General features: G+C 44.2%; 1 protein-coding gene across 1 annotated transcript in view; it reads left to right on the top strand.

Annotated features, from left to right (window-relative positions):
• Positions 1 to 13,074, top strand: part of cacna1db (calcium channel, voltage-dependent, L type, alpha 1D subunit, b) — a 102,231-nt gene that overhangs the window by 46,324 nt on the left and 42,833 nt on the right. Inside the window, exons 15-20 of the mRNA XM_084389806.1 lie at positions 4,746 to 4,953; positions 5,282 to 5,402; positions 10,525 to 10,636; positions 10,720 to 10,765; positions 12,420 to 12,477; positions 12,560 to 12,692. Coding sequence (XP_084245932.1) covers positions 4,746 to 4,953; positions 5,282 to 5,402; positions 10,525 to 10,636; positions 10,720 to 10,765; positions 12,420 to 12,477; positions 12,560 to 12,692 — 678 coding nt within the window. The remainder of the gene's footprint in view (positions 1 to 4,745; positions 4,954 to 5,281; positions 5,403 to 10,524; positions 10,637 to 10,719; positions 10,766 to 12,419; positions 12,478 to 12,559; positions 12,693 to 13,074) is intronic.

Raw genomic sequence — 13,074 nt, 5'->3', positions numbered from 1 at the left:
TTTTTGAACCCAGTCGTGACAGAACGTAACAGCCATTTTGAGGACTCAGCAGAATGAGTATTCGTGTGGTTCCCCCCGCTACAGCTCAAGAGAGACTAGAACTCCAGCAGGCGTTGGCATCGCAACGCCAGCAGGGCTGGGAGATAGGATGCTTCGCCCAGTTCTTCTGGACAATGGCTAGGGGATTGAATTACCATGATGAAGCTCTTAAAGAGGCATTCAACCACTGTTTGGATGATCCCCTTCCTCAGTGGGAGATGAATGGTTTAAGGATCCTGGACTTTTGGAAATTTACCAATTACCTGCGGCATCGCAAGGATTGGAGGATCCTGCCACCATTAGAGACTGACGGTATCGACCAACTTACCTATCCTTCTTCGCCGAGTCAAGTTTTTCCGAATTTAACTAAAAAACGAAGGTTGAGAAGGAGGAGAGCAGCTAAGACTGCTGCATCAGTCTTTGTCTCCATCGAGCCAGTTTTTGTCACTCCAGAGTCTGCAGAGACTGTTCATGTCACGTCTGCCCAGCCAGAGACTGTTCACGTCACGTCTGCCCAGCCAGAGACTGTTCACGTCACGTCTGCCCAGTCAGAGACGGTTCACGTCACGTCTGCCCAGTCAGAGACGGTTCACGTCACGTCTGCCCAGTCAGAGACGGTTCACGTCACGTCTGCCCAGTCAGAGACTGTTCGCGTCACGTCTGCCCAGTCGGGGACTGTTCACGTCACGTCTGCCCAGCCGGGGACTGTTTTCGTCGTGTCTGCCCAGCCAGAAACTGTTCACGTCATGCCTGCTGAGCCAGTGTCCCTGGACAAGATGGCCGTACAGCCGGTGCCTGTCTCTGAGCCGGTGGTGTCTGTTCCTGAGCCGGTGGTGTCTGTTCCAGAGTCTGTGGTGTCTGTTCCAGTCCCTGAGCCGGTGGTGTCTGTTCCTGAGCCGGTGGTGTATGTTTCTGGGCCGGTGGTGTCTGTTCCTGAGGCGGTGGCGTCTGTTCCTGAGCCCTCAGTGACCGCGACACTGGCCATTATGGCCACAGCCATGTGGTGTGTGTGGGCTACGCACACACTTGAGCCGGTGGTGTCTGTTCCTGAGCCGGAGCCAGTGTCTGTTCCTGAGCCGGAGCCAGTGTCTGTTCCTGAGCCGGAGCCAGTGTCTGTTCCTGAGCCGGAGCCAGTGTCTGTTCCTGAGCCGGAGCCAGTGTCTGTTCCTGAGCCGGAGCCAGTGTCTGTTCCTGAGCCGGAGCCAGTGTCTGTTCCTGAGCCGGAGCCAGTGTCTGTTCCTGAGCCGGAGCCAGTGTCTGTTCCTGAGCCGGAGCCGGAGGCATCTGTTCCTGAGCCCTCAGTGACCGCGACACTGGCCATTATGGCCACAGCCATGTGGTGTGTGTGGGCTACGCACACACTTGGACCGGTGGTGTCTGTTCCTGGGCCGGTGGTGTCTGTTCCTGAGCCGGTGGTGCCAGTTCCAGTGCCTGAGCCGGTGGTTCCAGTGCCTGAGCCGGTGGTTCCAGTTCCTGAGCCGGTGGAGTCTGTTCCAGTTCCTGAGCCGGTGGAGTCTGTTCCAGTTCCTGAGCCGGTGGGGTCTGTTCCAGTTCCTGAGCCGGTGGAGTCTGTTCCAGTTCCTGAGCCGGAGCCAGTGTCCGTTCCTGAGCCGGAGCCAGTGTCCGTTCCTGAGCCGGAGCCAGTGTCCGTTCCTGAGCCGGAGCCAGTGTCCGTTCCTGAGCCGGAGCCAGTGTCCGTTCCTGAGCCGGAGCCAGTGTCCGTTCCTGAGCCGGAGCCAGTGTCCGTTCCTGAGCCGGAGCCAGTGTCCGTTCCTGAGCCGGAGCCAGTGTCCGTTCCTGAGCCGGAGCCAGTGTCCGTTCCTGAGCCGGAGCCAGTGTCCGTTCCAGTTCCTGAGCCGGAGCCAGTGTCCGTTCCAGTTCCTGAGCCGGAGCCAGTGTCCGTTCCAGTTCCTGAGCCGGAGCCAGTGTCCGTTCCAGTTCCTGAGCCGGAGCCAGTGTCTGTGTCTGTTCCAGTTCCTGAGCCGGTGGTGCCAGTTCCAGTGCCTGAGCCGCTGGTGTTTGTTCCAGTTCCTGCGCCGTGGCCGCCCGAGGGGTCTTCACCGCCGTGGCCGCCCGAGGGGTCTTCACCGCCGTGGCCGCCCGAGGGGTCTTCACCGCCGTGGCCGCCCGAGGGGTCTTCACCGCCGTGGCCGCCCGAGGGGTCGTCTCCGCCGTGGCCGCCCGAGGGAAGGTCTCCGCCCTGGCCGCCCGAGGGAGAGTCTCCGCCCTGGCCGCCCGAGGGAAAGTCTCCGCCCTGGCCGCCCGAGGGAAAGTCTCCGCCCTGGCCGCCCGAGGGAAAGTCTCCGCCCTGGCCGCCCGAGGGAATGTCTCCGCCCCGGCCGTCCGAGGGAGAGTCTCCGCCCGAGGGAGAGTCTCCGCCCTGGCCGCCCGAGGGAGAGTCGTCTCCTCCCTGGCCGCCCGATGGACAATCTGCTCCACCTTGGCCGCCCGATGGACAGTTTGTCCCTCCCGTCCCGCCCTGGTTTGTCCCTCCCGTCCCGCCCTGGTTTGTCCCTCCCGTCCCGCCCTGGTCTGTCCCTCCCGTCCCGCCCTGGTCTGTCCCTCCCGTCCCGCCCTGGTCTGTCCCTCCCGTCCCGCCCTGGTCTGTCCCTCCCGTCCCGCCCTGGTCTGTTCCTCCTGTCCCGCCCTGGTCTGTCCCTCCTGTCCTAGTGGAGCGTCTGGTAGCCGCTCCTTAAGGAGGGGGTTATGTCACAAGTTTGTCCTGTCTTGTTTTGCACTTGGGTGTTTGTTGTGTTGAGCCATGTGCTCGTGTTCATTGTTAGCCCCGCCCTTCTTGTTATCTTGTTATTGGTTTAATTAATTCCACCTGTTGTCATCGTTACCTTCTTTTGTTTGCCTCCCTATTTAGTCTCCTTGTGTCTGTTGCACTGTGCTGTTACGTTGTCTAATGTTCTTGTGTTTGTTTCCCAGTGTTTTGGTTTGTTTATATTATTCTAGTGTTTTCCCCCCCGCGTGGGAGTTTTGTTTATCATTGTATTTTGCTTTTATTTTATTAAAATCCCATTTTGGTTTTCTGCAATTGAGTCCTCAGTTTTGTTTTTGAACCCAGTCGTGACACATTTAAGTTCATTTTTTTCCTCATTATTGTACACACAGCACCCCATATTGACAGAAAAACACAGAATTGTTGACATTTTTGCACATTTATTAAAAAAGAAAAACTGAAATATCACATGGTCCTAAGTATTCAGACCCTTTGCTCAGTATTTAGTAGAAGCACCCTTTTGATCTAATACAGCCATGAGTCTTTTTGGGAAAGATGCAACAAGTTTTTCACACCTGGATTTGGGTATCCTCTGCCATTCCTCCTTGCAGATCCTCTCCAGTTCTGTCAGGTTGGATGGTAAACGTTGGTGGACAGCCATTTTCAGGTCTCTCCAGAGATGCTCAATTGGGTTTAAGTCAGGGCTCTGGCTGGGCCATTCAAGAACAGTCACGGAGTTGTTGTGAAGCCACTCCTTCGTTATTTTAGCTGTGTGCTTAGGGTCATTGTCTTGTTGGAAGGTGAACCTTCGGCCCAGTCTGAGGTCCAGAGCACTCTGGAGAAGGTTTTCGTCCAGGATATCCCTGTACTTGGCCGCATTCATCTTTCCCTCGATTGCAACCAGTCGTCCTGTCCCTGCAGCTGAAAAACACCCCCACAGCATGATGCTGCCACCACCATGCTTCACTGTTGAGACTGTATTGGACAGGTGATGTGCAGTGCCTGGTTTTCTCCACACACACCGCTTAGAATTAAGGCCAAAAAGTTCTATCTTGGTCTCATCAGACCAGAGAATCTTATTTATCACCATCTTGGAGTCCTTCAGGTGTGCTTTCATGTGTCTTGCACTGAGGAGAGGCTTCCGTCCGGCCACTCTGCCATAAAGCCCCGACTGGTGGATGGCTGCAGTGATGGTTGACTTACTACAACTTTCTCCCATCTGCCGACTGCATCTCTGGAGCTCAGCCACAGTGATCTTTGGGTTCTTCTTTACATCTCTCACCAAGGCTCTTCTCCCCCGATAGCTCAGTTTGGCCGGACGGCCAGCTCTAGGAAGGGTTCTGGTCGTCCCAAAGTCTTCCATTTAAGGATTATGGAGGCCACTGTGCTCTTAGGAACCTTAAGTGCAGCAGAAATTGTTTTGTAACCTTGGCCAGATCTGTGCCTTGCCACAATTCTGTCTCTGAGCTCTTCAGGCAGTTCCTTTGACCTCATGATTCTCATTTGCTCTGACATGCACTGTGAGCTGTAAGGTCTTATATAGACAGGTGTGTGGCTTTCCTAATCAAGTCCAATCAGTATAATCAAACACAGCTGGACTCAAATGAAGGTGTAGAACCATCTCAAGGATGATCAGAAGAAATGGACAACACCTGAGTTAAATATATGAGTGTCACAGCAAAGGGTCTGAATACTTAGGACCATGTGATATTTAAGTTTTTCTTTTTTAATAAATGTGAAAAAATGTCAATAATTCTGTGTTTTTCTGTCAATATGGGGTGCTGTGTGTACAATAATGAGGAAAAAAAAAAGAACTTAAATGATTTTAGCAAATGGCTGCAATATAACAAAGAGTGAAAAATGTAAGGGGGTCTGAATACTTTCCGTACCCACTGTATATTGTTAAAAGCACTATATAAATGAAGGTGACTTGACTCGACTTGGTGCTGGTTGTATTGATTCATTCTCTCTCTGTTTCCAGTCACTGGGCGTCTCTGAGTAATCTGGTGGCTTCTCTGTTGAACTCCATGAAGTCGATCGCATCTCTGCTGCTGTTGCTCTTCCTCTTCATCATCATCTTCAGTTTGCTCGGCATGCAGCTCTTCGGCGGAAAGTTCAACTTCGACGAGACCGTTACCAAACGAAGCACTTTTGACAACTTCCCTCAAGCCCTGCTGACTGTGTTTCAGGTGTGTGTGTGTGTGTGTGTGTGTGTGTGTGTGTGTGTGTGTCTACCTAAAAAACATGGTATGATTGATTGTACTGTGCTATTCTTTTAAAGTGCCATGGAATACGTTGCAAATACGAATAAGAATGAATACGATAATCATAAATTATCATTTATGATCATTTATTGTCAAAATTAGCATGATCATGAACTTGAAAGCAGCATGTATAATTATTCAAGAAAAACTTTTAGATGGAGCACATGCACATTCATCTAGATACTGTATGGCATGCTGTGTCGAATTCACTTAATTGTGAATACGTAGATTTTTCTGATGTGTTTGGCCTCAGATCCTGACGGGTGAGGACTGGAATACAGTGATGTATGATGGGATCATGGCGTATGGAGGACCCTCTTCCTCAGGCATGCTCGTGTGCATCTACTTCATCATCCTCTTCATCTGTGGGAACTGTATCTTTCCTTGTGTTTAGCACATTTATGACAAAAATAACCAACTGTAGATTTCTTCAGACTGTGTAACTGAACAAAGGCAAACACTACCAGTCAAAAGTTTGGAATAATTACATTTTTAAAATGTTTTTCAGTCTATTTATTTGTTAAAAAATACAGTTAACACAGCATCTAACAAAAATTGTATCAAATTAAAATTAAAACAGCATTTAACATTGCGCATCATGCTAAAGAATGAAATTAAAGCTGTTCTGCTGATCTGTAGCGATTGAAGCAAAGGCAAACGTAATTTTTTTAAATGTCTTTCAGTCTATTTATTTGTTCAAAAATACAGTTAAAACAGCAATGTTGTGAAATATTAGTACATTTAAAAATAACAGTATATTTTCTATTTTGAATGTAATGTATTACTGCGGTGGCATAATTTCTCCAGTCTTCAGTGTCACATGATCCTAATCATCATATTAGAGTGATTTCTGAAAAATCATGTGACACTGAAGACATTTATTTTTAATTGTAATAATATTTCACAATTTTTATATTGCTGTATTTTAGATAAAATCTTGGTGAGCAGAAGAGACTTTTGAAAAACATTAATTCTGAACCTGACTGGTAGTGTATATTAAAAGAGAGACAAATTGAGCGTAAATCTTTATTTCACATATTGTTGTTGCATTTTGAAATGATTTACACAACACAAGTACATGTTGCATTACAGGCACCTGGACCAACTTTTATTTACATGTTGTTACATTGTTCTTACCCTGTCAGAAAAATGTGCAAAAAAATGTACCTTACCTTACCTTACCTTACCTATTTATTTATTTATTTACCCACTCACAAGAGCATTGAGGCAACCTTGGTCCTTATATGCCCCTAAGATGTGCGTATTAATACAGTATTAATAATATTATTAATTAGTATTAATAATTTAGAGTAGTAAATATGTATCGTTTAGGGGTAAATAAAATACAAAGATGGCCATTTAAGGGTACTGTGCCAATGCCAAGCTGTTGTACATCTAAAGGTAAAAATTTCGGTTCACTTTATTTAAAGAATTTATTTGGCTTTAGCACAATTTATCAGGTTTCTCATTCAAACGTGATTGCTTCACGTTAAATTGACTTGGAATGGATACTCAATGTTTTCATCTTGAAAAACATGTTTTAATCAAGTAGCAAGATACCTATAACCTATATCAACCTATATCTCACCTCAATGGCAGCAAATGCAAATCTGGCCAGAGTTTCAGAACGACATTAAGTACACAGTAAATACATCGTACCAAATACTCAAATGCACAGTATACAACATGTCAGTAACGTGCGGTGAAATCTTGTCATGGGTAGGCTGTGACCTATCAATGTGGCATATATGTTCATATATTCATTCAGTTAATTTAGCAACCCAAGTTCATATCAGGCATCATCAGATCGCTGCCTGCATTCAGCAAATTCAGTCATATGTGAGGCTAATGCACAATCAAATATAATAATCAAATTAATGGACACATCTATCTTATGACTTATACAACAAACAAATGTTTTGTGCGGGACACAGAGAAGGAGGCGGCGCGGCAGCTAGTCACTCCTTCAAAATGCGCAAACGCGCACAGACAGCCACGGCACACACACACACACTATTGGTCTGGTGACGGCGCACCAGGATTTGAATAGGCTACAGTCAGAAAACATTGCGTCAGCAGTACAGCTTTAAAGTACAAAAACAGCTTATTCGCTCCTACAAACTGCGCTAGGCGCACACACCGACACGCAATGAGCGTCTGGCGACGGCGCACCAGGATTAAAAAAAGAGAACTACAAAACAGCATTTTAACCCTTAGACATAAAGTACAAATGTGGCTGAGGTGACGTGACGGCGCACCAGGGTATGGAAGAGAACATTTTGGTGTCAGCGCACAGCAGGCCTATAGCCCACCATCAGACAACACACACAAGCCAATATAAGGGTTTTAAAAATAATAAATAAATGAATAGTTTACGTTTAAATGGGGTGCTTACTTTTATTTGTAGATGAAGTCCATGCGTCTATCCCTCTGGACAAAGATGTCAATTACTTTGTTGTAAAAGTCCTCTTTGTTGGGTGTATTTCTCAATTTCATGAGTCTCTCCTTTTCAATGGAAATAAGAGCCAAGGAGGAAAGTCTGTTCTGCTCCATTCTGTTACGGCTGTAGGTTTTTATGCGCTTTAACGCAGAAAAGCTCCTCTCCACAGATGCGGTAGTAGATGGTATAGTTAAGACCAGCTTCAAAAGTTTTGTGGCCTCAGGAACAGTCTCCTGCAGATCGTGCTCGGTCAAAAAATTAAGCAGCTGCACAGGAGTTTTTCCTTGGACAGTTTGTGAACAGTATAGGCCCACCAAATCAGACTTTAATCTAATCAGATCAAAGAATTTTGCATATGTGGACAGGCTCTCTAATTTTTGATCATCAAATTTACTCGACATCTCCGTGAATTTTTTGCAGTCAACTAAGCCAAGGAAATTCAGCTCCTCCAGATGGTCAAATCTGCTTTTCATTTGTACAGTGATGTTGTCATGAACACTATAGAATGATCTTCTCCTCTCATCTCTGACAGACGTCTGGTGGCGCGTCTCCTTATTGATCAGTTTTAGATCGTTACTTTTCTCTTCAAAGCGATCATAAAAACTGTCAAACTGCTCTCGCTGATCGTTCAAAGCACGCAAAGTGTCTCTGATGCGCACAGAGCATATGCTAATGTCCATTGCCTTGTTTTGAAGCAGACGAAAAAGCGCATCAGTCAAATTGAATATGCCACTGTATAACATAAGGAGAAAACAGGTGGATGCTTTTGAGAGCCAGAGATTAAATCCTGAGGCCATAGCGAGGGTCTCTCCATCCCAGTCATCTGAGTTATCCCTCATCTTCTGGAACATTTGGCAAAGATCTGGTAGGTGTTGGAAGATAGTTTGTACCAACCTAGAATTTGAATTCCACCTGACAGATGATGCTTTAGGGATGCGACATTTCACAATTTCATCCAAATGTGAGCGCTTGGTAGACTTGCTGAAAAATGATGCTAGCCCTTCAACAGTCTTGAAAAAAACTTTACACTCCGGAATGAATTTAGCTGATTGTGAAAGCACGAGATTCAATTTATGCGCATAGCAATGCGTAAATAAGGCTTCAGGTACTCTCGCTTTGATTTTTGCCTGTACTCCGTTAAGCTCTGAGGCCATCACTGCAGCTCCATCATAGGTTTGTGCGATCAACTTTTCAACACAGTTATACTTTTCTAATACATCTAATACATACTCTGATATTCCCTGTGCACTTCTGTCACTACTCACGTCATCAAAGCCCAAAAAAGCTTCTTTTACTTCACTTGCACTGTTGACATATCTCATTACTACTGATATTTGAGCCTTATTTGTAATGTCCGTGGTCTCATCCACTTCCACTGCAACAAAGGATGCTGCTTGAATGTCATTTTTTATATCGCCTCTGATAACCTCAGCAGTGGCTTCAATTAAGTCATTCTGAATCCGATTTGATGTGCCGGTAAACACATTTGAGGAGCTTAAGTGTGCAGCTAACTTGACATCTTTTTCTGCCAACACATGTAACAGTTCAACGTAATTTCCTTGATTGACAGAACTACTGCTCTCATCGTTTCCCCGAAAAGCCAGCTCTTGTTTGGAAAGGTAGCATGTAACATCTATGAGGCTTTTTAATATCTCCCTGTTTCCCTTTACCTTTGAATTGTGCACGCTTATCTGGAGCCTGCGCTGCTCATCCAGGGCCATGTCAATACGACTTTTGCCGAATGTTTTCAAGGCGATCTGGGAGTGGACGTGGGCCGTAGATTTTTCATGCTTCAGCAGAGCTCTTGGTAAATTGTTAAGGTCACTATATCCCGCTTTTACCCACACACTGTCGGTGCTGGAGGAGAACAGGAGGCATGGAAAACAAAAAAGTTTGTTAGTCTGTTTGCAGCCACACAGCCAGTCCTTCTTTTGATACCACTCAGTTTGAAAGGTTCGTGTTATTTTTTGTCCCTTCTGTTGGATAAGATCCTGTAGGGCAGGTGTTGGTTTCCCGTTAGTGACCACAGCTCTTTTTTCTTCATAGGACAATGTTGAAAATCTTTTTAAGTAATAAATATCCATATTCATAATATCCAAATATCCACAGCCGACGAACTAGGTTGACACTTGACAGACAATGCTAGTCGCGGACTCGCGGGCGCCGCTAGATGCTAGTATTCGGGAAGCGCGCAGATTGAGTGAGAGCGAGTAGATCACGTGACATGAAGCAAGCTCGGTCTCTGCCTCAATGTTGATCATTCAAGACAGCATGAGAACTGACTGCGCATGCGCAAATCTACATAAACTACGTTCTATGGACCAAAGAGGCACTGCTAACCTCTGCCTCAATGGCCATGGCTTTTGAATTTCCTGCATGAAACAACGGTTTTTAGGAGCAAACAATGGCAAAATGAGTATATTATGTGTATTCCTGAAAATTTTTGTTACAAAAATTAATATTTGGAATAAAATAAATGCAATTAATAATGTGGTGAATTAATAAAGCTCTTGGAATTAATAAATGTAATGTCAACATTTCCTTTGGTGAGGCACTGCCTACCCTGCCTACCCTGACCGCACGTCCCTGCAACATGTAATATAAAGAGGGATCTGACTTCTTCTTGGACTGCTACTGTACATTCAGTTCTCTCCAGCAGGAGAATCTTCAAGACATGTTTTGGTTACACTTTATTTTAAGGTGTCATTGTTACAGTGTAATTATATATTTAAGTACTGAGTAATAATAATTTAGAGCATGTACTTACTATAGGCTTAGGGTAGGATTAGGATTAGGATTAGGATTAGGTTTAGGGTCAACTGCATGTAATTATGCATAATTTACTGTTATTACTATGGTAAGTACATGTAACATGATATGTAACAAGGACACTGTAAAATAAAGTGTTTCCCATGTTTTTAACTAGCTAGTTGAACAATGACACATCAGTTTTAATGACACATAACAGATGTTTGAAGGAAACTCCTCGAGTACTGAGATATCTCGTTTTATGAATATCGACTCAGAGAGAACACATTCTTAACACATCTGATCAGACATCTTACTGAATGTGTTTTTGGCCATTGCTGTGGATAACCTGGCAGACGCTGAGAGCCTGAACTCGGCCCAGAAAGAGGAGGAGAAGAGGAACAAGAGGAGGAAGAGCAGGTAACACTCATCTGATGACCTGAGAGTTTCATTCACACACTGAGCACTAATGTCTGCTAACACACCGTCTGTGTTTTGTGCAGGAGTATGAGCATATTCAAGAGAGATGGTGACGAGGGAAACTTTAAGGTGAGTGATATTTATATGCATGACATGGAATAAGTCATCTGAACATTATCATTTTGTATCATTTTGTAATAATGAACAGATGACTGACTGCAAAAAAATATTTTCTTACATAGTAGTTTGGTCTGGTTTTCCATTACAAATATCTCTTTTTTTTAATCAAGATACATTAAGTTGGACAATGACTTAATAAGTGATATTAAGATGTTATTAAGGCATTTTGTTCAGAAAAATATATCAAAATGAAGTGAATTTATGCTTAAAATATCTTCATATGTTCAGTTGAGTTCTGTTTGCATGGACCTTGTAGTTTAGACTCCTTGTTTTTGTTCTTGTTTCCTTTGTTCCCATTTCTTGTTTGTTTCTATGGTTACTCATTTGTTGATTGATTAGTCCCACCAGTGTCTTGTTTTACTCCTCATTATTCTGTGTATTTAAACCCTCCACAGTTTGTAGTTCGGTGTCCTCTGTTGTCTTACCAACGTTGTTACGTTTTCTCCTAATCTTGAGTTTTGAGTTAATATTTGTATTACCTTTTTTGTTTTTTGTTTATAAAACAACTGGAATTATACCCATCTGCTTTCTTTATCATCACCATCCTTTAACGTGACAGAACTCTTAAGTAGCCTTTTATTTGATTAATATTACGTTATCTGCAAATACAGGTTTTTTCTTAAATCAAGATACTTTTACTTTAGAAGGAAAATGACTTAAGGCATGAAGAAAAATGTATCAAAGTAAGTTAATGCTTAAAACAAGAAAAAATATCTGCCAATGAGGTCCGAATTTTTTTTTTTTTTTTCCCTTTGAATTAAGTTGATTTTTCTGACCCCACTGGCAGATATTTTTTGTTTTAAGCATAAACTTAATTAATTTTTATTCTTTTTTTTTGTATGTATCTTGATTTAAAGGCCCCCTGAAATCAAAATGTAAGTTTTTTAGCTTTTAGTATGAATATGTTAGCCTTAACGTTATGAATAAGCTTCCAAAACAATGACAAAATTCACATTTAGGAGATTCAAAACTTACAGTCTCTCACTTCCGCTGAAATGGATCAGGGATTTTTATGACATCACCGCTTCTCATCACATCTTCTGTTCAATCACATGCTCTCTAGAATCTGAAGCTCCGCCCCCTCTGCTATAAACACCACCTGACCAAAGCGACCGTTGACTTTTCACTACCAATATGGGTTTGAGTGTGTGTTCAGTTGCTCAAACGCTCAAGTTTTATTCCGTTTTCCAACTGTATGTTTATTCACACCTCTACTATTAAATCCAGCGTTTCATCACCACTCGGATTCCCACTCGGATTCCCACTCGGATTCCATGGTGCTGTCAGTCTGTGAGGGAAACTAAACACTATTGAATCCACTATAGAATTGGTGCTGTCAAGTACGACTCGCAGTCTGTAAACGAAACGCTATTGGCTATTTGAAAAGGGGGAGGAGCCATTAAATATATCCCACCTTAGCTTCCTGTTTCAGTGGAGATTAGGTCAACGCATCAAACAAAGCTGCGCGATCCAAGGCACTTCAGTGGAGCTTTAAGAATGTTTAGATATTTGTACTGGAAAACAAGACAAAAGTACAGTGTAAGAAAAACATTTTTTGCTGTGTTTCGACATTATCTCTATCACTGAGGTGCTTTTGTTGCAGGCGTCTGGTGATCAGGAGGCCGATCAGGATCAGGCTGAGGAAATGATTGACTCTTTAGGTGAACCTCTAATAGTATTTACTCTCATCACTTGAGCTCCAGTGGAGTCAGATGATCACTGTGTGTGTGTGTGTGTGTGTAGAGGAGGATGAGGAAGAAGAGCCCGTGGTGCCGTCAGGGCCGAGGCCTCAGAGGACGTCAGAGCTGAGTCTCAGAGAAAAGACTCCACCGATCCCAGAGGGAAGCGCCTTCTTCATCTTGAGCAACTCCAACCCGTATGTCACACACACTTATACAAACCTTTAAAGGCCACCTATTATGACTCTTTTCACAAGATGTAAAATAAGTCTCTGATGTCCCCAGAGTGTGTATGTGAAGTTTTAGCTCAAAATACCTCACAGATAAATTTTTATAGCACATTAAAATGGTCACTTTTTGAGGGTGAGCAAAAACACGCAGTTTTTGTGTATGTCCCTTTAAATGCAAATGAGCTGCTGCTCCCGGCACAGGGGGCGGAGCTTCAAGAGCTTGTGTGTGTGTGTGTGTGTGTGTGTGTGTTAGCAGCTCTGTCTACCTCACACACATACACACTGAACCTTTCAAAAGCTTTTAGCCTTTTATGTTCAAACCGGAGTCGGACAATGATGGAGAGACTCT

The sequence above is a fragment of the Rutilus rutilus genome, assembly GCF_951802725.1.
Source record: "Rutilus rutilus genome assembly, chromosome: 19".
NCBI classification, from domain to species: Eukaryota; Metazoa; Chordata; class Actinopteri; order Cypriniformes; family Leuciscidae; genus Rutilus; species Rutilus rutilus.
The sequence above is the reverse complement of the archived record's forward strand: the minus strand, read 5'-3'. Positions and strand labels throughout refer to the sequence as shown.